This window comes from Sphaerodactylus townsendi, linkage group LG02 (assembly GCF_021028975.2).
Source record: "Sphaerodactylus townsendi isolate TG3544 linkage group LG02, MPM_Stown_v2.3, whole genome shotgun sequence".
Classification (NCBI taxonomy): Eukaryota; Metazoa; Chordata; class Lepidosauria; order Squamata; family Sphaerodactylidae; genus Sphaerodactylus; species Sphaerodactylus townsendi.
Window position 1 is genome coordinate 118,338,086 of NC_059426.1, and position 24,271 is coordinate 118,362,356.

Below are 24,271 nucleotides of genomic sequence, written 5' to 3' on the forward strand. Positions count from 1 at the left end.
AGAGGAAGAGGTGGCCAACAAAGACTTACCTTTTAAAACTTCACATGCAAAGTATTCGGCTTGTGTCTGCATGCATGATTAACAGATATACTTAGACACTGGATCACAAGGATGCAAGAAAGAAGCGGAATCTTGAGAGAGGGCTTTCTTGTTAAAAAGGTATGGTCACAGTGCTGTCAAGCTTATAAGCTCTTCTCTAAAATATGCCAGGCTTTGACATAAAGTTCAAAAGAAGTAAATATTCTGGCTACTGCTTTTGAATGTGGGAAGCTCTCCAATAACATGCAGCAGTGTCTGTATGCTGGACTGAGGATATCACCATCCTAACATTTTGCTCCCCTTCCTCTTGTTTCAACTTGCAAATACTGCCTTCTCAGGCAGGTGAGATCTTCCTTAAATTCACCCTACTGGAGGCTGCTGTTTCTGTTCCAGTCTTTTCAAGCACTTCTTGTATTTTTCCGTTCCCTACTACAGAACAATCTTGTTTTGCTAGTTCTACTGGATTGTGCTTCTCAGTCCTCATTTATTAGCCTGAATGTTAGATTTTTGATAGAGAATTTCTAAATTCGGAATCCAGCTCGTTATGAGAATTAACCTTTCATAAAAATTGGAGCTCACCAGACTTCTTATGTTGTTATAAGACTGTCCCTTACTTCTCTGCTCTGTTTACGGGAGCTCATTTTTCTGATACAAATAACTTTTCTCTGAAACGAGGGTCTCTGAGTTCCCTGCATCAGAGTAACTTGCTGACTCTAGCTGAGCAGAATTGCTTTCTTTTACAAATCTTTATTTTACAAATCAATCAATTTATAATGCAAAGGACTTAAAAACAATGGCTCTGCCTTCTGTTCTTTTTGTTGTGTTGCTATGTTTAGTTCTTTCTCTGCTGATCTTTCATGCAAAAGTCATCCTCTCTCCTTCCAGTCCCCGTGTTCCATCAATAGTGTTTCCCCCCCCCCATGCAATTATTCCTCATTACTCCAAGCCATTTTCCTACATATTTTTGCCTATATGTCTGATTTGGCAAAATATATGCACAAGTCTTGTTTTATTCTAGTTCAGCTTAATTTTGACCTACTTCTCAGAAACAACAGATGAGTTGGTAAATCTCTGAATGAGACCGTTTCATGTTAGGGACCTGTATCATTGGGCCTTTCCCCACTTACCTTAAGCCCCACGCTACTTGAGGAGTGTAGCGCGGGGTCCCCTGGCACTCCCCACGAGAGGGGCAGTGCCAGTGCAGCCGCCCCAACGCTGCTGCTGTCGCGCCCCCTCAGCGCGAGGCATCCCTGGCACTCTTTCAAAGGGCGCCTTTTGATGACCCTGCACAGAGCATGGGGTCGTGGGGACACCCGGTCGCATGCCAGGGATGCCGCGCGCTGGGAATTGCGGGCAGCAACCCTCGGAAAAAGGTAAGTGGGGAAAGGGCCATTGTCTATTCCTTCATGCAACCCCCTCAGTTTTAAAAGAGTATGATGCAGAGATAGGCTTTCTTATTTGAGAGTGAACTCTTTAGCTCATTGAACTCTTAGCTCATGAAATATTTGAGGCTGTGACTGTATTGTTAAACTATACTATGTTCTGAAGAAATTTAAAGCTCCATGCAAACAAATTCTTTACGGTCTTCATTCTGGTGGCAGGATAATGTTTCACACGTAAACCTATCAAAGTGGCAGCCTGGAATTTTGCATGTTAAGAAAAACGTTCGGCTAAACTTGTTTCTCAAGCATGCTAACTTTCTGTGTCTGGATATTGGGGTGAGGAGGGGAAGAGAGGAATGAGCCAACCTTGACAATCAGTGTGTTGAAATGTGGAGTTGGATCCTCCAGGCATTGATTTTCTAGTTTTTGTAACTGATATCTGATAACTAATTCTGACATCCCAGAATTAGAACAGGTCTCCAGGTTACAGAAACTAGTTTCCCGGGAGAAAATGGCTACTTTGGAAGGTGGGCTCTGTGGCATTATACATCCCTGAAGTCCTTCCCCTCCTCAAACTGCATACTCTTCCCAGACTCCACCTCCCAAATCTCCAGGTATTTTCCAACCCAGCATTGGCAACCAGATAGGATTTGCAAATGTCTGTCACAATCCTGACATTATGGGGTTAACTATCTGCATGCTAATTAGTTACTGAGGTCACAGTTTTAGGACCAGTTCATTGATTAAGCCATTGGCTAGTTAACCTATAAAGTTTCTTTGTCTCACACATACACAGCCTCATTCACACAGGAGGCATCTTCTTTGTTGAGATCCAGCATAAGAGGTGGATCTCTGCCTTGCTCATAGGCACCATGTGGGAGCATGTGGTCCGACCTAGGCAATGTAACCAAGTTAGTGCTAGAATAGAAAGTATTCTTTGTTTTTATTCCATGTAACCCTTTTTTCCCTTATTAGTAAGTAAACTCATTTTTATAATCACAGCAACTGTCTCATGGTCTCTTATTCCGCATTCTGCTAATCAACAAGTTAAGGATTAATTTCCAACACAACCCTAACTCATCCCCACATGAAAAACAGGAACAATACAAATTGCCAGGAAAAAATCCATACCTCTACACATGGGGAGGAATTTGCCCCCATAATTTGCTTAAGACTTTAAGACATATGGTAGGTGCTTTAGGAATGATAATGCCTTTCTGTACATATGGGGGAGCCCATGGACAGAAATAAATTGTGTGCATGAGAATTCACCCACAAGGGTCTGCTACAGCCTTCCTTTGACATTGAGAACAAGGTGGGAAGAAGCTGGAAGGTATAAACTATCAAGGAAGTGGGTAGGAAATATCAGTGCTGTGGATAATTTATCTGTCACAGATAAGTGGGCAAATGAGATCCCATGAGTCAAATCCAAAGGCAGTTTTGAGGAAGGAAGAAATGTTTAGCTGACGTTCCAGCAGCCACAACAATTATTCAAGTTTTCAACAATCTGCCTCCTCAGAAGATCAGCAAGACAACTAAACTGATTTTTATTCCAAAATTTCCCTGCTGTGAAAAAGTTAATATAAAACCCTGCCTTTTGAATGGCCTTTTCAGTTTCTGCTTTTGGAAACAGGGGAGGAAATTTGTGGGAGGCCTTTAGAACCTCCCTCCCACCACCACACAAGTCAAATGCCTCTGTTTTGTTAAGAAGATGAATTATCCTACTGAATTGCTGAGTGTGTTTTAAGGGCAGGATTCTGTTATGTATCTATCACATCTGGATCTAGAGCATGACTGTTTCTTCTGAGAGTTCCTAAGTTAAAATGTGTATTTCTTCTTTTTCTACATGAATTTGGTATTTGCTTCTGATTTGCAATACACAATTAGTATAGTATTCATCCAATCTGAACTTTTGTAACAGGAATATCACAGCTTCTGAACCTTTATAGCCAAACTGGGTTGCATTTTTTTTTTATCCACAAGTTCTTAGCTATCTTGGGACCAGATTTTTCCACATTTCCCCTACCTGCAACACCCTCCAGTAAGTCCTGAAAAGATGTTATTTGCTTGGAGAAAAAGTCACCTGGTGTTGGGGTGCGGCAATTGCCACTCCTTCCAACTTTGCTGGCTTCTGCTGACACAAGAGGCTTGCATGGTTATAGAGTAACTCTGACCACTTCCTCACTGTGCTAGTTGCCGTTTTGTCCACAATGTCTACTTTGAAGAGGAAAGGTATGCAGCTGTGAGAAGGTGATTAGATATTTTGATGGAGAATGTCTCTATACCCTTGTAAAAATCAACATGAACTGTGATTGTGCAAATATATCCAGTACCTAGAAGTATTTCTTATGATGTATGAGTATTTATTATTATGACCAACCTAACTTTGGGTTCAATTTTATTTGTCTTCTGCTGACATAAATATCCTTCTACATTTGCAGAAGGCTCCATGTGCTGGAGGAATGCACAAGAAGAATAGACTGGTAGGATCTAGTTTGACATTTGTGCATGCAGGTCATTAGGGCCAGGCTAGACTTGCTCCCCCCTTGCACCTAATTAAGTACAGTTGCATCCCTCCACAAACCAGGATTGGGACTTCGCAGCATTTTTAAATAACAGACACAAGGATGTCACCATGTCTAGTTTGGCCCTCAGTTATGGAAATATGCCAGTCCAGTTAAAACTTTAATTTTAGGGATTTTTCTTTACAAAGGAGACCTAAACGGCATCAAGGCTGTTCCATGCAAATGGGTACAACTCTGTATATTGTGCTCATAGCTAGTATGGATGGATGGATGCGAAACTAAGCTACTATTGCAAAAACCTCATGACAGCATTATTGATGAGTAAAATGCATTTGTTAATATTCAAATGAGTCTAATACAGACTAAAACAAATTAGGTATGAATTACAATAGGGGGAATCACAGATGTGCAACATCAAAACTGATAAATGGCTTTAAGCTACTTCTAAAATCGCCATTTCTTGTTTGCAGGGTCATGTTGTCCACAACTGGAAGACAAGGTGGTTTGTTCTTCTCCAAGATAGGCTGCTCTATTATAAATTTGCGGGAGGAAAGAAAGAGGCTTCTCCAAAAGGCACAATTCTTCTGGACTGCTGTACAATCACATGCCCATGTTTGGAATATGAAAACAGGCCGGTATGACCCCATGGATGCCCGTTTTGTAAAAACCATTGTTGATGCAACATCTGTAGGAAGTGAAGAGAACAAATTACAGAGACAAGGAATGCTGAATTGTGACACAGTGAAGTCTCCACCGGGGACATTTATAGTTACATTAGTACCTCTAGCCAGACTAAAGTATAGTCATTTTCTGGTAACTGAAAGATAGAATAGATGCTTTACCCCAGAACATCCTCGGTTTAATCCCTTACCTTAACTGCCCCTCAAGCAGCAAGTGTTAGACAATACCTGTCTTTGCCTGCGACCATGGAGAGCAACCACCAGTCAGAGTACTTAAAAAGGCAATATGGTTTAACTTAATATAAGGCACTTTAATCTTGGGTGCTTTTGACAAAATGGGAATGGTGTCACTTCTGATCAGGGGGACTCAGGGGGACAGATGCTTGCCCTCATCACCTTCTAGAGACAGCCCCAAAGAATTATAAAATATGTCCTCTCTGTTAATGTTAAAAACGTTTAAATTTGCCCCCCCCCCTTAATGTTTGTGTCTCCAGAAATATGTAATTTGTCTAATCTCATCTGTTTTTTCTCCTACTCCTTTGAGTTCCCTGGTCACTTCATCAGTTCCACTCTGTTACTTCTGCATTATCATAAATAAAAGAAGTTATTTCAGACCCTCATTCTGTGGCAACATCTGAACATATCTGCTTACAACTAGGATCATAAAGCTGTTCAAGATCTGTGTTCCTCCTAGTTCAGATGAAATGTTAATAAATTTTTCTGAGGCAGGCTGTGTGTTGCTAATATCTGGCAAATTCCACAAATGCTCTTTTTCTTTGTGCTCCTAATTTTGTAGCTGGTTATTAAACTGAAGACAAAAAACAATATAGAATATTTCCTTGATTCATGCTCCAGAGAAGAACGCGATGCTTGGGCATTGGATATCACTGGTGCTATTCACGCTGGCAATCCAGTTCAACTTCAGCAGCTTCACCTTAAGAAGAATTCCTTCAAACTGCCTTCAAATATCAGCCTGAAGTAAGTGCAAAATAACTCTTCAAACTGTGCTCTTGTGACATGGGTGTATACATAGAAAACAAAACTGGAACGTGCCTCCCTTCCAGTTCCCCATAGTTCATCAGAGCAAAGGGCCAGTATGGTAAATCCCTACATAAACATCTGCAGACTGAACTCTTTGTGACAACTACTGTTTGCTAATTATGTTGTTTCTAAGTCCTGATGCACATAAGCTTATAAAACAGAGGATTTATCTACTGTTGATTACACTACCCTTGAGAACTGTCTGCTGAACGTGTGATCTGGGTTGACTGAAAATCATTGTATTTGAGGAGATAGTAATGGAAGGTTTGTCTGTGGTCTGCAAGATGTCGTTTAATGTTGAAATCATCAACTATAAATGTATGTATGACCCAGCCCAATGAAAGCATCTGTATATAGTTCCATGTTAGTCCTGCCAGCCTTCCATTCACACAAGGGGTTTTTGTGATGCGAGCCAGATCTCATTATTGGTTGCATAAACTGAGACTGAGGAATTTTGGCCATGACAAGACCTGATTCTCTGCTTAACACTGTCCCTTCTTTCTTCTTTTACAGTCATGTTATAGATAAAATGCATGACAACAGTAGCGGAGTTAAGCTGACACCTAACACTGAACAAGGCACCATGTATAAAGAAAGCTTTACAGGTACACAAACTCCTGATCTCCAACCTCCCAGTACTTCAATATTCTATAATATAAAAAGTCTCACGGGTCCATTATCACTTGTTTTCATTATCAAAATTGGCACTGATGTTTGTGAAGATTCAATAGCATATTTTCTCCCACCCTCCCACCCCACCCCCACCTTACTCCAGTGAGTTACAGTAACTAGATCTCACATATCTGGGATTAGATGAAAGACATTCAAGTTACTGTGAGTCACCCCCTCTCCAACATATTGCTGGGTTTTTTTTACACCCAAAGCTTTTCTTCTTGGGCTGAAATCTAATCCCCCTCAAACTCAGATTCTCTGAAAAACCCTACTTGCAATACTATACTATCAACCACACCTTTGCATAGCAAGTTCCACCCAAACACTTACTGATTGGTTCCCCACCTGGGGACATGGCAATTAATACCCCACTAAAACATTTCCTTCTCACTGGACACAGTGTGTAACAGACTTCCCTCTATGATACACCTCTGAAGATGCCAGCCACAGATGCAGATGAAACGTTAGGAAGAAGATCCACCAGACCACAGCCACACAGCCCGGAAAACCCATCAAAACCAGTTGAATCTGGCCCTGAAAGCCTTCAACAATACATTGCTACCTGGGCTGTTTGAGCACCTGGGCCAAGCAATAATGCCGGGTCCAGGATGACACCCAGGCTTTTTACAGGCGAGGCCAAATGCAATGCCTCACAGTCCAGCATAGGCAGGCAAAAGTCCACCGGTCGCTCCCCACGGCCCAGCCGCAGCACCTCCGTCTTCATCGGATTTAACTTCAGCCAGCTCGTTCTCACCCAACTAGCTACGGCTTCCAAACATCGCTGGAGAGCTCCAGGGTGCTGGCCAATTATCACCTGGTGGCCACCATTTTTGGGCAAGATCCTGGAGACAATGGTGGTGGTTCAACTTAGAAGAAACCAACTTTTTGGCCATGTCAATCTGGTTTCAGGTGTGGTTATGGCACAGAAATGGCCTTAATTGCTCTGACGGTCTTGGTTGCCCTTCACTGGGAGAGAGACAAAGAGAATACTACCCTGTTGATTCTCCTTAATCTCTCAGCAACGTTTGATACCATAGACCGTGGTATTTTATTGGACTGGCTGTAGGGAATGGGGCTGGAGGCCGCTGAGTTACAGTGGTTTTCCTCCTACCTTCGAGGTTGTTACAGAAGATAGCATTGGAGGATTTGTGTTTGCAGTCCTGGGAGTCTCTTGTGGGTTTCCCTAGGGCTCAGTCCTGTTCCCTACGCTATATGAAGCTGCTGGGTGAGGCCATCAGGGGATTTGGAGTCAAGTGTCATCAATATGCAAATGACACCCAGATCTATCTTTCCATTTCATCAGAGTCATGAGAGGTGCTCTGTGTGCTGGACTACTGCCTGGAAGCAGTTATGGGTGGATGAGGATCAACAAACTGAGGCTGAATCCAGTCAAGATGGAGGTTCTCTGTGTTCTGAGCACCCAGGTCTGCAAAATCATGGGGCACCTAGTTCTGGATGGGGTTGTATTGCCCCAGAAGGACCAGGTGTGAGATCTGGATGTGTTCCTGAATTCTTTGCTGTCCTTTGACCTTCAGGTGATGACAGTAGCGCAAGGTTTGCCAGCTCTGGTTTGCCAGCTCTGCTCGTTTTTGGATAAAAGGGACCTGGCCACAATGTTGCATGCTCTGATAACCTCTCTATTGAAATACTGTAGCATGTTCTATGTGAGGCTGTCCTTGAAGATGGTCTGGAAGCTGGAATTGGTGCAGCATGTGGCAGCTAGGCTGTTAACTGGTACATCTGGCCAGACGCACATCAAGCGAGTCCTTAAGGAACTGCACTGGCTTCCAATTTGCTTCAAGGCTCAATTCAAGGTGTTGACATTGGCATAAAATTCCCTAAATGGCTGGGGCCCTGCCTAACTGAAGGAGTGCCTATGCCTGCATGTACCTGCCTGAACACTAAGGTCATAGAGGGAAACACTCCTGGTGGTGCCTCCCTGTGCCAAGGTGCGGGGTGGGGGGGGCAGGGGCATGTGGGAGGGCTTTCTCCATGATTGCTCCCAAGTTCTGCAATAGTCTCCCTTTGGAGATTTGATATTCGCTTACCTTTAATGGGTGTAGGCACATGCCTTTTTGCCCAGGCATTTGGTTAGCCTCCTTGGAAACCCCCTCTGTAGCTGCTGATCTGGGGTGGGGGGAGAGTGGGTGTTATGTTAAAGTGATTTTATTGTTATTTTAATAGTAACATTTTACTCATGGTGTTTTTATTGTGGTTTTTATTGTTTTTAACTTTTGTAAGCCACCTAAGGACTCTAGAATGAGGTGGGATACAAATAATATAAATAAATAAATACACCTTAAACTCATCATATGAATCCTTAAGGCAGTTTTCTCCAGTAAAGGCTGAAAGTACCTGGCTCCCCTGCCTTTGTGACAGGTGTGCTGCAGATTGTTCTTGCTGGTTTTCAGGACTGTCTTTCTTTTTCTCAGGTGCTGCACTGGTAGACTGGCTGATTTCCAACCATTTTTCTGCCACCCGGCTGGAGGCAACCACACTGGCCTCTGTGCTGATGGAAGAAAATTTCATCAAGCCTGTGGGAGCCCGGAGTGCTGAGGCCATGAGGAATGGTGATCTGGCAGAGCAGTTTTTAGATGACTCCACTGCGCTCTATACATTTGTAAGGCAGGCCTGATCTCCCTTTGTTATGATACTTAAAATTGTGGGTGGCCATGCATATGAAGTGAATGGGGAAAACAAATAGCAAAAGTACTATTCAGATGACCAGCAGCTTGAAAGATAACATGAAAATAATTTGCAAATGCTTTGAAGATCTATATTGCAAAAGGGTACCGTAAGTGGACTTTGGACTGAGTCTGTATTTATACTGGAAGCTGTAGTCGTGACCGCGAGGTCAGCGCAAGAACGAGACGAGACGCGGTGATAACATCTGGTGGAGAGTGCCAGCAGCGGGAGCGCGGGTGTCCGTGTTCCTAGCGACTCTGCCGCGTGCTGGTTCCTGGCACCTTTTATTATGATTCTAACGGGGGCGTGTAGAAGGGCGGAACGGGGGGAATTCCGGGAGAGCGGGAGAGCGGGAGACTGAGAGATCATCATGTGATGCATGATCTCATCTGGCTGCTACGTGCGGAGAGGAGCATCAGCGTCTGGGCCTAATCCTCACCTGGGGGCAAGACCATTGTCCCTTTGTCCGGGACACCCGGTGGTTGTGAGCCAGGTAGTTCATGACCCGTGACTCATCGGGGATGAGGGGTGGGGGAGCGGTGTGACCAGAAGGCCGTAGGAGCGCCAGTGTGCCAGCGCTCTACTTACGGTGCTGCTGGGTCAGCAGTGCATCCCTACATCTCCTCCTTTTTTTACATTTAGAAGGGAGGCCGAAATGTTAGGGCGATTTAAAGGGACGCCGTCTCCTCCGCCGGTTGGCCAAGCTGGCCGAGCTGTTTGTGCAACATTAGGAACTTGGTTGCGATGCAAGGGAAAGTCGAGGGAGTTTCTTACACATGTTACAAGCAATATTAGATATACATTGAATGAAACAAGATCCGACGATGAGGGACACAATCAAGCCAATGCAGAGCTGTACGATAGCACTTAACCATCCCCCCGGTAGCCAGCTCCAGAGGGCTGACCACCAGTGGGGTAAAACGTCATACTTCAGATTAGATACAACATCTTGCAGTTCACGCACTTTCATATGAATCAAATGGGAATTATCAGAAAGATTAAAACAACACATATCATGTACATTCTCACAACCTTGGTGATGCAACAACAACAAATAATCAATAGCGGCACGATTATCTAAAGTCGCTTGACGAAGTTCCTGCTGCTCGGAGGCCAGAGCATCCAGAGCAATGGAGGTGGAGTTGATGGACTTCGCAAGGGGACAGGCCAGCCGGCCAATGGTCTTAGCGTTGTAAGAAGCGAGTCCGGGGACTCCCACTAGGGAAGTCGCGAGGGAGACGAACTCCGCTTCGGAGAGGGCAACCGCGTCGCTCCGGCAAGAGGGGTCGAGGGGCAGAGTGGAGCGGCGGCGACGGCGTCCGGGCTCCCGGGGTGGAGCCTGAGGCAGGACGATGGTGAGGTGGCTAAGGCAACAGAGAGTCCCGGCAGAAAGCCGAGCAGGGATGTAGTTGAAAGTTCTCTCCCCGCAAGTCCAGAACCAAACCTTGGGGAGTAAGATATTTCCATACACGGGGGGGATGTCCTCCGTGCGCGTGCAGTTCCAATTGGCCGAGCCGGTGAATGGGCCCGGGTCGGTCTCTCGTCTTGCCGCGCCGGCAATGCGGGCGCAAGTATTGGACTTGTGATTGGCGACAGTCTTGGTGACAAGGGAGAGGGCGCCTGCCAGGAGGGTTTGGACGACGGGTCCCCAGTCAGCGCTCATAGAGTACTTGATGGATGAAGCATTCATAAAGGGGCTTAGACCAGACTCCGCTAGGAAGTCTCCAGGGGCTTTGCAAACGGGGAGCAGGCAGGAGCTTAGCAGGCTCCCGACTCCTAGGTACTGGCCCAGGCAGAAGGACGAAATGTTGGCAGCGGCAGCAAACTGCTTCCAGATGTTGGTTTGGTCAAAGCTCGTCAGGGGGTGGCCGATTGCCACTGGCAGGAGGCAGCAGAGCAGGCAAAGGATGGTGGCCGCCGAGTTGGCAGTGATGATTGCAAAGAGGGCGGCACAGAGGTTCTCGGGCGTCTCGGGGTGGCCTTGCTGGCGCAGCAGCTCTTGAGCTTGGCTGGCAGTTGCTTTGACATTCCCCCAGGTCATCCGGGTCCTTGGACCGTCTGGGCGTCGGTGGCGGCGTTCCCGTTGAGGCCGCTGGACGGGATCCTCCAGAGAGATGCGTTCCATCTCCGGGATGGGGTTGTTTTCCTCCTGGCGCCATTCCATGGGCTGGCCCGTCATGGCGAGTCGGGATCCACAGGAGATCTGTAGGAAGAAGGACTGAAACACACCCCCTTCCCCAGGTTATAGGAGGGGGCCGGGTCCTGCCAGGCTTGGAGAGCCGATGGTGGGAGGTCAAAATCAAGTCTTGTTGGATTAGTGTTTGATATAAGACGACTATATAAGAAGGCTATCTTGCAGCCTGCGTAAGGGTTGCTTTTAATGCAGCCTACTGGGGGCCGCCCACTCCTCTTTCTTTAAATTGTTTGACAGGAAGGGCAGAGGGTAGGCGATCCTGATGGAAGCTGGCTTCAGAGCGTCATCAGGGTGCGTCAAAGCGAGGGTCCGAGCCTCGAGGGAGGAGGGGGCAAGCGGACCCTGGGGGAATTGTGGGTATGCATGCTAATTTGCAACATAAAAGAGGGCTTGGATGCGCTTTTGGGTGATGGATGCATCCAGGGGACAAAGCAATTAGGCGATTAGGGGTGAGTTTCACACACAAAGGGGGAGGGGGTATTTCTTTGCAGGGAAAATATACTTACCGTGACCTCGGTGGTTAACGCCGAGAGGCTGGAAATGGTGCTGAATTTGTAATCGAATTATCTTGGGGAATTGCTGCCCGCCGAGACCGCTCCTTAAGGGGCGGTTTCGGCTAAGCACCTGGCTTTGAACGTGGTATTGGTAAAGTTGCCAGGCGCTGGGCAGCCATAACCCAAACAGGTTTGGGTATTAGGGGCATAATGGTGGCAGCCCCTTTTTAACCTGGGGCCTGTCCTGGCAGTGCTGCGGTACCAGGACGGGCCCAGATTTTAATCCAGGGAGGGCCAGTCAGCCAATTGGCCCTCCCGCCTTTGCTGGTTGAAAAAATAGAGGGAAGAGAAAAGGAAAAAGGGGGGGGGAATAGTTTCCTTGCGGAAGTTCGAAAATGAGTTCAGAAGGCACAATTAGGATCAATAATCTGTGTGATGGGTTTATCCATCCCAGACTAGGGTTGTTTTGACCTGGCTCATGAGATCCCTTCCCCAGAGATTGACATGGATGTCCAGAATGATGGGGCGGACTGTGAGCTGCCGCTCGAGCCCTGGGCTATGGACCGTGAGCGGGCGGACGCTCCGTCTCGCGGTTTGTTTTCCCCCCACCCCCCAGATGTGCGGACAGGTCTAGGTTGGCCACTTGTCAGGCCACTCGGCTGCTCTGACGACGGTCACATCAGCGCCGGTGTCCACCAGGCCCTTGAACAGATACCCCTCCATGGTGAGCTCCAGATACGGGCGGGAGCTTCCGATGGGTGTTTCCACTGCTGCGATGGTGGTACTGGCTGCGCCCTGATGGCTGCCGGGGCTCGTGGCCTTTATTGCATCGGTGGCGGGCAGCGCATGGGGCAGGAGGATCAGCTGCACGCAGCTGGTTCCGCTGGGCAACTCCTGCGGGATGTTCGTCCAGACTTGGAGATGGATGGGTCCCTGGTGCGTGGAGTCGATTACTCCGGGGACGATGAACAATCCCTGTTCAGCGGCGGAGGCCTTTGGCAGCACCAGCCCAATGGTCCCGGTAGGGATGGGGTTGCCATACTGGGTTGGGGCGACGAGGACCTCGTGGGGGAACTTGAAGGAGATGGGCTGGGTGCACGTGAGCGAGATGCCACGAGAGGGGGGTGGTTTGGGTGTGGGTCTTGGCGTTTGGGCCTGTTCTAGTACTCTCCTCCTTGGTCCTGGGCTGGGGAGATGCCCGGGCGCGAGTTTCCCAACGGGCAGTCGCTTCTCCAGTGGAAGCCTTTCTGGCACCGGGGGGCATCGGGTTTTTGGTGGCCTCGGGGGCCTCCGTCCCCTGGGATCTCCATCGGATTGTAGGCCCCCCGCTGGCTGCCTACACTCCCTCCGGAAGTGTCCTGACCTGCCGCAATTAAAGCAATCATCCTGGGGCTGTCCCCTGGCGGTGGAGAGTGCTGCGGCGAGGAGGCTAGCTTGGTGGGCGGAGGATCCGATGTCCTGGCAAGCCTTAAGTATGTCGGCCAGTTCAGGATCCTTGCCTAGGCCTGTGCTGGCTTCTGCGCACTCAGCGAGTATGCGTTCTCCTTGGCGAGGCGCATGAGGAGCTCGTTTTGGGCCTCCTCGATATCTACCTGCCTCTTGAGAGCCTCCTGGAGCCTGTTCACAAATTCAGCGTAGGGCTCTTGGGGTTTTTGCCGGATGGCGGAGAAACTTTGGGTTGGCTGGTCGGCATTGGGAATCCTTGATAAACGCCTTTGTAGGCTTTATTCAGAGGCGACCGTAAGGGTGGCCTTCTGGCAGGACAATCTGATCGCTAGGGTTGGCGAAGGCATCGAAGCCGTAAAGTTGCGCGGCGGTGTAGGCGCCGCCCGAGGCGGCTCCCCTAGCGAGACATTGCTGGCAGAACTCGCTTTCCCAGATCACATATTGTGCAGGGCTCAAAAGCATGCGAAAGGTGGTCTTCCAGTCATCCAGAACCATTAGGTGATTCCTTGCGACTGCTTCCAGCATGCCTCTCACATAGGGGCTGGTGACTCCTACGTCCCGCATCGCTTTGCGGAGCTCGGTGAGGATGTTATAGCCTAAAGGGCGGTACTCGACAACCCGCCGAATAACGCCATCCTCCCCCTCGGTATCCATGAAGTGAACGGGGCATAGAGCGAGGATATCGGCATCGTCTTCCGTCAGAGTTTCCTTTTTTCGCAGGTCGTGGCTAATATGTTCTGCGAGGGTTTTGAAACCCGCGCCATTACGTGGCGCTGACGGAGGTGCTATGGCTTCAGAAAATGAAGGCGGAGTAAGGGGAGGGGGCGGCCGAGCCGCGGGAGAATTTGAAGGAGGCAGGGGAGCAAGGGGGGCAGAAGGAGGACAGGCATCCAATTTAGAGGATAGAGAAAATTCCGGGGGTGAAACTGAAGTTGAAAGATCGAAAGGAGGGCGGCCTACAGCAAGGGGGCCAGAGGTCTGCAGGCTGATGGCGACATAGCATTGTCTCCGCGGCGGGAGCAGTGACACCGGCGCGCGAGGCTCCGTGCGAAGAGTGCGCCCGATGTTTTCCCAATCCTTAAGATTCAATGTCCCCCCCTCCGGGTACCATGGACATTGAGCTTCAATCTCCTCAACCATTTTGCACAGCTCCCTTCTCTTTACGGGGACCCTGCCGCGTTTCACTAACGCTTTTAGCTCGTTAACGTGCTTGTCATAAGCCCTGCTTTTGCAAGCTCCCATACTTACCGGTGTTCCGTCGGACGAGAGAGTGTCCTAGGACTCGGGTCCCTGGATGCGCCGATCCAGCGGACGGGCGATACCGAAGGTGGAGTCCCTGGATGCGCCCGATCCAGCGGACGGCGGGACCGCGGCCCTTTCGCAGGCGGCGGTAAGCAGGGGGGGGGTTCGAGGATTCCCGGGTTTCGCACCAGCTTGTAGTCGTGACCGTGAGGTCAGCGCAAGAACGAGACGAGACGCGGTGATAACATCTGGTGGAGAGTGCCAGCAGCGGGAGCGCGGGTGTCCGTGTTCCTAGCGACTCCCCCGCGTGCTGGTTCCTGGCACCTTTTATTATGATTCTAACGGGGGCGTGTAGAAGGGCGGAACGGGGGGAATTCCGGGAGAGCGGGAGAGCGGGAGACTGAGAGATCATCATGTGATGCATGATCTCATCTGGCTGCTACGTGCGGAGAGGAGCATCAGCGTCTGGGCCTAATCCTCACCTGGGGGCAAGACCATTGTCCCTTCATCCGGGACACCCGGTGGTTGTGAGCCAGGTAGTTCATGACCCGTGACTCATCGGGGGATGAGGGGTGGGGGAGCGGTGCGACCAGAAGGCCGTAGGAGCGCCGGTGTGCCAGCGCTCTACTTACGGTGCTGCTGGGTCAGCAGTGCATCCCTACAGAAGCCACTTCGCCTGTATGCAGGTCTGCCAGAAGGAAGCCAGGTTGTACATGTTTGTTACTACAATTGTTTTATCCTCTTATACCTGACAAATAGGTGCTTTGGGGATGAGAATGTTTTCAAAATAATTGAGCAATGAACATTTCATTGTCAGGGCCATAAAGCAATACTTTATATTATGGATTTTTTTTTTTTTTGCTCCAAAACCATCTCTTGAAAATGCAATTATAGGCAGAAAGCTACAAGAAGAAAGTCAGCTCCAAGGAAGAACTTCATCTTGACATTCTTGAACTAACTGGCACAATTGTAAAACAAGGCTTTTTAATAAAACAGGTAACTATGACTTTTGGATCATGAAGGCACGCTAAGAACTCTGTACGTGTGTGTACGGCAATGCATATTCAAACAAATTATCCTAACTATTCAACTGGTAGAAAAAAAAGTACAGAATCTGTTTGTGCTCCTAAAAAGCACCTACTGCAAGCTCTCAAAAAAGAAAAAGCTAGCCAAGCATCATAATGATATTGTGACCAGAGAATCCTTGTTATTTCCATAAAATTATTTAATACTAATTCAAATAGCTTTAGGAAGGTGATTATTTCCCTTTGTCTCAGTGCTGTGAAACCAGCCATGAATGTGTATGCATCATCACAGTTATGTGGCTTTGAACTGACTGTTCACCATACGAATGTGAAGATTAACTGTGCTCTAAATGTAAAATTTTAGTTGATCTAATAGTGACAGACGATTTCTTTCCATCTCCAACTTCCACGTGAGAGCCAGTGCAGTGTAGTGGCTAAGGGCAGCATACTCTAATCTGGAAAATTATGTTTGATTCTCCACTACTCCACATGAAGTCAGCAGGGTGACCTTGGGCCAGTCACTGTTCCCACAGAACTCTCTCAGCCCCACCTACTTTGCAAGGCGTCTGCTGTGAGGAGAGAGAGAGAAAGGGAAGGTGATTAAAAGTGGAGTATAAAAGTCAACTCCTCCTGCTCCTGCTCCTGCTCCTGCTCCTCCTCCTCCTCCAGTAGTTACTAGAAGCAACCATGTAAAAATCCATTGAATATGTTGGCTGGCTGATGATCCTCAGATTTCAACCTGTTGCCTTGAGAATAAACCCCGAACCCCGAAAAACAGCAGCCTTATTCAGGAGACCATATTGAGAGAAGGAAATTTAACAGTGTTTTATCCTTCCAACTTCTCAGGGGCATAAGAGGAAAAATTGGAAGGTGCGACGTTTTGTCCTGAGAGCTGACCCTGCTTTTCTACACTATTATGATCCCACTAAGGTGAGACAGCAGACTCCAAATCCTTTAGATTGTTTTCTCCATGATCTTTTAAAATGCCAAGCTTATGTCATTTTTTGAATCCCTCCTTATACTGTCTTCTGTGAAGCTGAAGTCAGACCTCTGACTGCAGTAGTTCAAAACTGTAGCAGGGGGAGATGTGAGCAATCGAAGTAACTTGCATTGCTGGAGCTAAACATTGTTAGGTAATGCTTTTTTGAAAATGTGTTCCAATTTTTAAAAAATCAAGACACCACCTCTTTAAACATTGGGTATCGGTAGAAAGACAAACAATGCTGGGAAAAAACTGCAAAAAAACCCAAAAACCTCGAAGAGAAATGGGCTGGGACAAGTGTTACCTCCTGCTGATGTGGCTGTCTGCTGCGTACGCAAGTCTTCCTCACCAATGTAAAATATTTTGCAGGATACCGTATATACTTGTGTATAAGTCGAGTTTTTCAGCACATTTTTCAGCACAGCTTCCCTCGACTTATACACGAGTCAGCTGTATTTTAAAAAATATGTTAGGGTTTTTACTTTGTCGGCCGCCAGGGGGCGCAGTTTTTAGGCTAGCGGCACCAAAATTTCAGGATATCATCAAGTTTGGTAAAGTTTGGTTCAGGGGGTCCAAAGTTATGGACCCCAAAAGGGGGTGCCCCCATCCCCCATTGTTTCCAATGGGAGTTAATAGTAGATGGGGCTACATTTTGAGGGTCCATAACTTTGGACCTCTTGAACCAAACTTCACTAAACCTGGGTGGTATCATCAGGATAATTTCTTGATGATACCAGCCAGGTTTGGTGATGTTTGGTTCAGGGGGTCCAAAGTTATGGATCCACAAAGTGGGTGCTCCCATCCCTCATTGTTTCCAATGGCAGCTAATAGTAGATGGGGTCCATGAACCAAACTTCACCAAACCTGGGTGGTATCATCAGAAGGGTCTCCTAAAGATACTCTGAAATGTTGGTACTGCTAACATAAACATTCCTCCTCTGACAGGTTGTGTGAATGTCCCTTCTAAAATGACATCTGCCATGTGCAATTTTAAAAATATGTACACTAAAAATAATGAACTATTCTTTTAAAAAGCAGGGTAGTTTTGAGTCACAGTGAACAGGCATGTTCATTCCAGTTTTTATTGTAAGATCCATTGTTTAAAACCCTTACACAAAAGCTAAGGTTTCTGTACTTTTAAAGTTATTGTTGATTCCATATTGTTCTTGTTGACCCTCTTTTCCACTTTCAGAGCTAGTTTACTGTTTGTCTTTGAAATAAATATTCAAAAACATTTAACCTACTGATGCCTCAATTAAAGTAATTTTATTGGTATCTATTTTTATTTTTGAAATTTACTAGTGGCTGCTGCATTTCCCACCCTTGACTTATACGCGAGTCAATAAGTTTTCCCAGTTTTTTGTGGTAAAATTAGGTGCCTCGACTTATATGCGGGTCGACTTATACATGAGTATATATGGTACTTATTATTCAGCTTCTTTACTCTTCTCATTCAGCTTCTTTTCTTCCCATTCAGGAAGATAATAGGCCGGTTGGTGGCTTTTCTCTTCGTGGCTGCCTAGTCTCAGCACTAGAGGACAATGGTGTTCCAACAGGTGAGCCACCAGCATCCCAGAGAAATGAGCTTCCCTGGTTCAGAATTTCTCACGTACTACTTTTGTACTATCCATGATTCTTAATGTGGACTAACAGTTTGCTCCAGCCATTACCATTAATGGGACAGAACACTGAGAAATGGTTGCCACTGTCATTACATGAATGGCTGGCTCACACAAAAAGTGACTGTATACTAACATGCAGGGGCAGATTGGCCATTAAGGCTGCTGGGAAAGGTTCCAGTGGGCCACCAGTGCCTGGTAGGCCACCATGCCTGCTGCAGCCACTTGAGACTGCTTCCTGCTGGGCTCACTCCAACCCAAGCTAGAAGTATGTACTGTAAGGCTGAACACACTCAAACAAAGTGGTCTTTATAAAAAAGGAACGAACTTTATTGATCTGTGTCGCCCTAGCTACAGGGCGCTGGAACTGAGGGTTCTTGCCCTCAGTTCCAATATTTATAAGGTGTGTAGTGGGTGGTCCCAATCAGTGGCGCGACCTGGGGTTCTGGGGAAAACGAAACTGAAACTTATAGACTCATAGGCAGGGAGGGAGAATTTGCAGGGAAGGACAATCCCTATTTATGTACTATCTGTGTACTATCGCCTATCTATGTACTATCAAGAACATGATCACTCAGGAAAAAAATGCCATGTCTTTGGGCTGCTCATGAGTTCTGCTTCTTTCCCTCATGTATCATGATTCAGTTGTTTTCTCTTTACCATTGTTACCATAGCAATCTGTTGCATTTATCCCCCATTTGCAGGAGTGAAAGGAAATGTGCAGGGTAACCTCTTCAAAATCATCACTAAGAATGACATTCACTACTACATGCAAGCCAGCTCCAAGACAGAAAGAGCACACTGGATTGAGGCCATCAAACAGCTAACATAAGAACCATAGAAAAGTATATTTGGACAAGGGCAAAATCCAACCTAGCTGACTGCTGTTTGGGCATACACAATGATTGGCTTTTGAGATGTATGAGTAAGTCATTTCTGCTGAGCACACAGCATGCATCTGTGTATATACTAGGTTTACCTTTGGGTCATATTGGCCATTTACTTCATTGGAAGCAATTATGGTGAAAGGCAGAGAAAGAGTCAAACCGCTGCCCTTAGGGCTGTTTCCCAAGAGTGAGAAAAAGGGGCAAACTTTCAATGTATCATCTTGTTTATTCCACTAGTGAAAACATGGCAGAAGGGAAACGGGACCAGTCCCTGTTTCCCTCTTGCAGTGCTTGAGGGCTGAATGGAGCAATGGCATGCTTTCAAAGTTCACTCATGTGACAGTGATTTGGGTCCATCGCCAGCTTCCCAATTCATACTACCATTAATATCTACTTCAGCTCTCAGTCCTCTTTCATCTGGATTTATACAATTCCACAGCCCACTTAATATTTGTGGTTCTCAGTTTTTAGATGTTTTGTTTTAGTTTTGAATATTAAACATTTTACCCTTTTCATTCTTAATGCAAAGACTGATTGGAAGAAATTCACAGCTACCTCCCCCTTTTCCCAGTGACACCTACTTTATGCCCATAGAAAGGTTTAAAAAAAAAAAAAAACCTCCAGGATGCCTGGCGCAAAATCCCTTCCAGATAGTAAAGTGGCAGTCAGCATTATCTTGGTTATACAAGAAAGGGGCGTGAGAGCTGAGCACTGCTCATCCCTTCCTGCCCTCCCCCTTGCAATGTGCCTAAGGGCATTTTCCCACTTACCTTCTGCCCCGTGCTACTGTAGCCAAGTAGTGCGGGGTCTCCCGGCACTCCCCACTACAGGGGCGGCGACAACGCAGCCGCCCCAACACTGCTGCTTTCGCACCCCCTCAGTGCACGTCATTCCTGGCGCTCTTCAAAACGGCGCCTTTTGATGACTCCGCGCAGAACGCGGGGTCATGGGGAAGCCCGGGCGCACGCCAGAAATGACGCTGAGAGTAGCGCGCGGCATAGGGGGCTATGAGTAAGTGGGGAAACGCTCCTTATTCACAGAATCAGCATTGCTGTCAAATGGCCATCTAACCTCTGATTAGAAACCTCCTAAGGATGCCTGTTCTACCGAGGAACAGCTCTAACTGTCAAGCCATTCTGCCTGCCGTTGAAGACTTTTTGTTTTGTCTGGCATTTCCATAATGATCCCTCCTTCCTGTCCTGTGTTTTAATTATTGTTTTACATGCTTGTAATACTATTTTAGGTTTTGCTGTCATTGTTTTTATCATACATTTTTATAATGTTTTGTTTTAACTGTTAGCCAGTTTGGTGACCCTATCTGGGTAGAGAGGTGGCATATAAATTTTGTAAATAAAAATAAAATAAGTAACATTGAGTACTATTTTAGAAAACTTTGCTCTAACTGGTCATAATATAATTTGGGGTCATTGTTCCTGCATTGCTAGTAGTGTCTTCTTCTTTTTTTTGGTCATCCTGTAAAACCCTTAAGTTGCTCTCTAAATGTTGCTAGGCACAGCTATTTAATGATGGAATGTTAGAATGTAAAACCCTGGCTGCTGTGGTGGTTAAGTGTATGGGACGAGAATCTAGAAGATCTGGGTTCAAATCCCTACTTGTGCCAGGGAAGCTCACTAGGTGACCTTGGGTCGGTCATACTCTCTTAGCTTAACCTATTTTAAGGGGCTGCAAGGATAAAATGGAGGAGAATGATATAAGCCATTAGAAAGACAGGTGGAGTATAAATGAATTAACTAAATTCTAAAGTTCACTGACCTAGAAAGGTAAAGTTCTGATTGAGTGCACTGTTAGTCACTGAAGAAAGGTCATTGTACACCCGGTATAGGAATTTGGTTCAACCTAGTAATTTCAGTCTACTACTTTTATCTCTTCATACTTTTCTCCTCATAAAATATCCAAGTCAGAAATATTATATGAGACTTCTTTGTATCACAGCTGTCCTATAGAAACAGGAAAATAAGGCAGATTTGTAGCAAAATTGAATATTGGTTTCATCCCATTTTGAGGATCATAGTTTCATTTGGAGAAATATTGAGAATCCGAGGGTCCCTCACTGAACTGTGGTTTTTAAAGTGTCTTGGTTGAAAGGAAATGACCATTAAACCAATTTAAGCCAGTAATATAGACATGCCTCCTGAGAACAGGATCTCGGAGAAAAAGGCAAATTGAGGTAGAAAGAGGTAAGACAGCAAACTATGTAGTTATTTCCACTACAAGCTCTCAATGTATCATCTTGTTTATGTCATCAAGACATTTGCTTCACTGGTTTTAGGTCCTTCCCTGTTATGATACTGCTGGCCAGCTGGATCCACAAAGGCTTCCACCAACCTAAGACTCTCTTCTGCAGTCTTTTGTGGATACAAGAATCCTTGTGGATCCAGCCAGGAGGAATTATGTGCCAGCAGCAGCAGCAGCAGCAGAACAAAACAGGAGGATTCAATTCTGTAATAAATGCATGTTGAATAAGAGGGAACTTGGGAGGAGGATTTGCTTTTTTCACCCTATACCAAATACGTTCTTATGTGGTATTCTACTGCAGTACTGAGTAGTGGAACAAAGAATTTGTACAATGTTAGTGACAGCATTTGTAGATATCTAGATAAAAAAGCAAATGACATACAACTTGCAATGCTAGCATACATGGTTTATTCAAGCTTGATGGTAAGACAAGACTCCTTAATTTCTAATATCCCTCCTTGATCTGGAACAGATATGATCACAAAATTTCCTTGCTAGTTAAAATCCCAACAGATGGAGGCCTCAGGGCACAGATCACAAAAAGCTGTGTATCCTAAGCTCCCCTATTTATTTAAAAGGAACCTTCTATATAACCAGTAGTTCCTTTGCAGCAAGTATGGGAATAGCAAGTATACATTGTACTTGCTTGTGGTGTGATCAAACTATACTTTTCAACAACAAGTGTACTTTGTAGGAACAAAAGAATAGCACAGGATTTACTAAATAAATATTGGTGTTTAGCTAATAAGATCAGCTGCTGGAGCTGAGTTTGTGGAGAGAGTTTTTCTTGCTTTCTCATTCCATTGCCACTCACTGAACCTCTCCCCACCAATTTTGTTCCTTGGAGTCAGTGGATCCTTCAACAGAGTGGGGGTCTTCAGTAGAGAGGGAAATCAGTAGCAAATTGCCCAGTTCTTCTTATGATGGAAGGGTTGTGCTGCTGTTAGAAACAGGTATGATGCAAAACACTGTGTATGTTTACCAAATGGCAACAGATACACAGCTAAATGTCTCCAAGAAAAACAGCACTGAACATTCAGATAACTATATTTACAAGGTAGTTTGCCATTGCCTTCCCCAGTCATGTACACTTACCCCCAGCAAGTTGTGTACTCATTTTACAGACCTTGGAAGGATGGAAGGCTGAGTCACATTCAGGAAGCAAAATACAACCAAATTAATGAGCAACCAACAAAGAAAAGCCTACCATTGAATGAAAGAGAGCACGAAAAAGCACCAATTGGTTCATTGACTCCAGTGCTGTTTTACATATGTGCAATGATAGAAGTTTATTTGAAACACTACTAGATGAAGAAAGGAAAGAGAAATTGCATGCAGCAGATGTAAAGTTGAAGGCATAGGCTTCTGGATACTGTACTGCAAATGTTCAAATGGTGAAATCTAAGCAGTCCACATGACAAATTATTTGCATGTCCCAAGGCTGAAAAATAATCTTATCTTTGTAAGAGCAATGGCAAAGAAAGGAAACCTTTGCGGATAGATGTTTTATCGGAGATGAGACTAATCACAACAGATGATGTGAGTGAAGGTTTGTACAGCCTTGAATGTCACAGAGGGAAAGTACATTTTACAAAGCAATGTAAACACAGGAATTGTTACAGCTTGTGGCATAGGAGATTAGAACACAGAGACAATTATGTAATAAGCCAACTTGAAAGCAAGAACTTAAGAAAACGCATGCTAATAACCAAATGTACTAATGCAGAGAAGTATGTGCTTCAGCATGCTGCAACTAATGCAAGACTTCGGAATAGATGAACCCATATATTTCTCTGCATAAAACTTGCCTAGATGGAGAAGATCAATTCAAGAACTAAACACAAATGTGAAACATCACATAGTAAGAGTCATGAAATAAGGGCTTGTTGAGTTACATTACTGTCCTATAGAAGAAATTATTGCAGATGCACTCACCAAGCCATTTTCTCAAGAAAAGCTTGAAATTCTGTATAAGAAGATGAATCTTGAGAACTTTGTGCACTAGCCCTTGAGAAGGGGTGTTGAAGTGAGCCATGCCTCGATATACATAAGAAAAGAATCCTTCAGGGGGAAGCAAGGGGAAAGGCCAGTCAGATAGTATAGTGGGTTAAGCACCTTCTTTCCTTATTAAGTGTAATTCCTTGTCTGTCTCCAGGGTGCTAGTTTTAGAGCAATATCCTCCTATTCTTGGAAGTTCCACATTCACAGCTCCCTCTGTTTCTCAGGTCGATTCCCCACCCACCATTAGATGTGCACTCCTCATGGCAAATACCCCAGGGTCCTGCAGCACTCCCCACTACACCAGCAGTGACAACGCAGCAACAACACAGTCACCCCGATTCTGCCGCTCCTCCCACCCCTCAGTGCACGTCATTTCGGATCCTGGTCAGAAGTACACCTTTTTGAAACCACGCGCCGAACACGGAGCAGGGGGCCCCTCCACTTTCACTTTTGAAGTGGGGAAAAGCCCTCAGTGATGTAGCTGGGAACCAACCTTTAGGTCTCCTCTTTACGATCAAGTATGTTAGTTTCTAAATAAAGCTTTCTGTTTGCTTTAAGCCTCCCTTTATCTCTACTCTTTACTATCCAGAATGTTAGCTCCTAAAGAAAACTTTCTCTACATGTTGTGCAGCTCTGTTGTGTAATCACTCAGCCAACACTCCCCATGTGAGCTTGTGAGGCACAGCTCCCCTCCCTACTGAAGTTGCTTGTGCTCTCTTCTCCCTGTATGTCCTGATTGTTCCCTGCCATCAGTTGCCATGTAGTGCTTTGTACAGGTTCTTGTGACATGGAGGCCTCTGTTTTGTGCGTACGCCCAGCAAACTGACCTTTTGCAGGTGGGAGAGGAACCACAGATGAGGAACACTCAGGACTTCGCTGTCTCTCTGACTTTCTGTCTCTGTCTCTACCACCATCTTAATCACCAACCAAGGGTACCAAGTTAGACTGCGTCCCCCCGCCCATTTAAAAATATGATTGTCATATACTTTTTAAAGACTTCAGGTTTTTTTTTCCATATTGGACTATCAAAGTCATAGTTTGCCAAGGAAGGCAAAATCCCTTAGCCTAGCCCTAAGAGCACAGGAGATAGCTAACCAAGGA

General features: G+C 46.0%; 2 protein-coding genes across 5 annotated transcripts in view; one reads left to right on the plus strand and one right to left on the minus strand.

Moving 5' to 3' along the window:
• On the plus strand, positions 1 to 19,730 carry PLEK2 (pleckstrin 2). 3 transcript variants are annotated; one of them, XM_048483459.1, is made up of 10 exons: positions 1 to 159; positions 3,863 to 3,904; positions 4,417 to 4,581; positions 5,423 to 5,604; positions 6,181 to 6,272; positions 8,772 to 8,959; positions 15,295 to 15,396; positions 16,272 to 16,355; positions 17,885 to 17,963; positions 18,731 to 19,730. In XM_048483459.1, exons 1-10 carry the CDS (start codon positions 112 to 114, stop codon positions 18,856 to 18,858), a joined length of 1,110 nt encoding a protein of 369 aa, XP_048339416.1. In that variant the 5' UTR covers positions 1 to 111; the 3' UTR covers positions 18,859 to 19,730. The 3 variants fall into 3 exon arrangements, with proteins under 3 accessions (XP_048339416.1, XP_048339418.1, XP_048339419.1); XM_048483461.1 differs by lacking the exon at positions 3,863 to 3,904; XM_048483462.1 differs by lacking the exons at positions 3,863 to 3,904; positions 4,417 to 4,581.
• The window catches only part of LOC125425790 (galectin-related protein A-like), a 27,361-nt gene continuing 7,627 nt past the window's right edge, over positions 4,538 to 24,271 (minus strand). Inside the window, exons 5-6 of one of the 2 annotated variants that reach the window (XM_048483464.1) lie at positions 23,105 to 23,230; positions 4,538 to 4,631 (exon numbers count right to left, since the gene is read on the minus strand). In XM_048483464.1, the coding sequence (XP_048339421.1) occupies positions 23,171 to 23,230 (60 nt within the window). In that variant the 3' untranslated portion in view covers positions 4,538 to 4,631; positions 23,105 to 23,170. Of the gene's footprint in view, positions 4,632 to 22,005; positions 22,110 to 23,104; positions 23,231 to 24,271 lie in introns of those variants that run through there. The other variant, XM_048483463.1, reaches the window with a different exon arrangement.

Coding starts and splice junctions, on each gene's coding strand:
- PLEK2 (XM_048483459.1), top strand. CDS start 112: ATGCAAGAAAGAAGCGGAATCTTGAGAGAGGGCTTTCTTGTTAAAAAG. Junction 4,582..5,422: donor TGGAATATGAAAACAGGCCG/GTATGACCCCAT, acceptor CTAATTTTGTAG/CTGGTTATTAAACTGAAGAC. Junction 6,273..8,771: donor GTATAAAGAAAGCTTTACAG/GTACACAAACTC, acceptor TCTTTTTCTCAG/GTGCTGCACTGGTAGACTGG.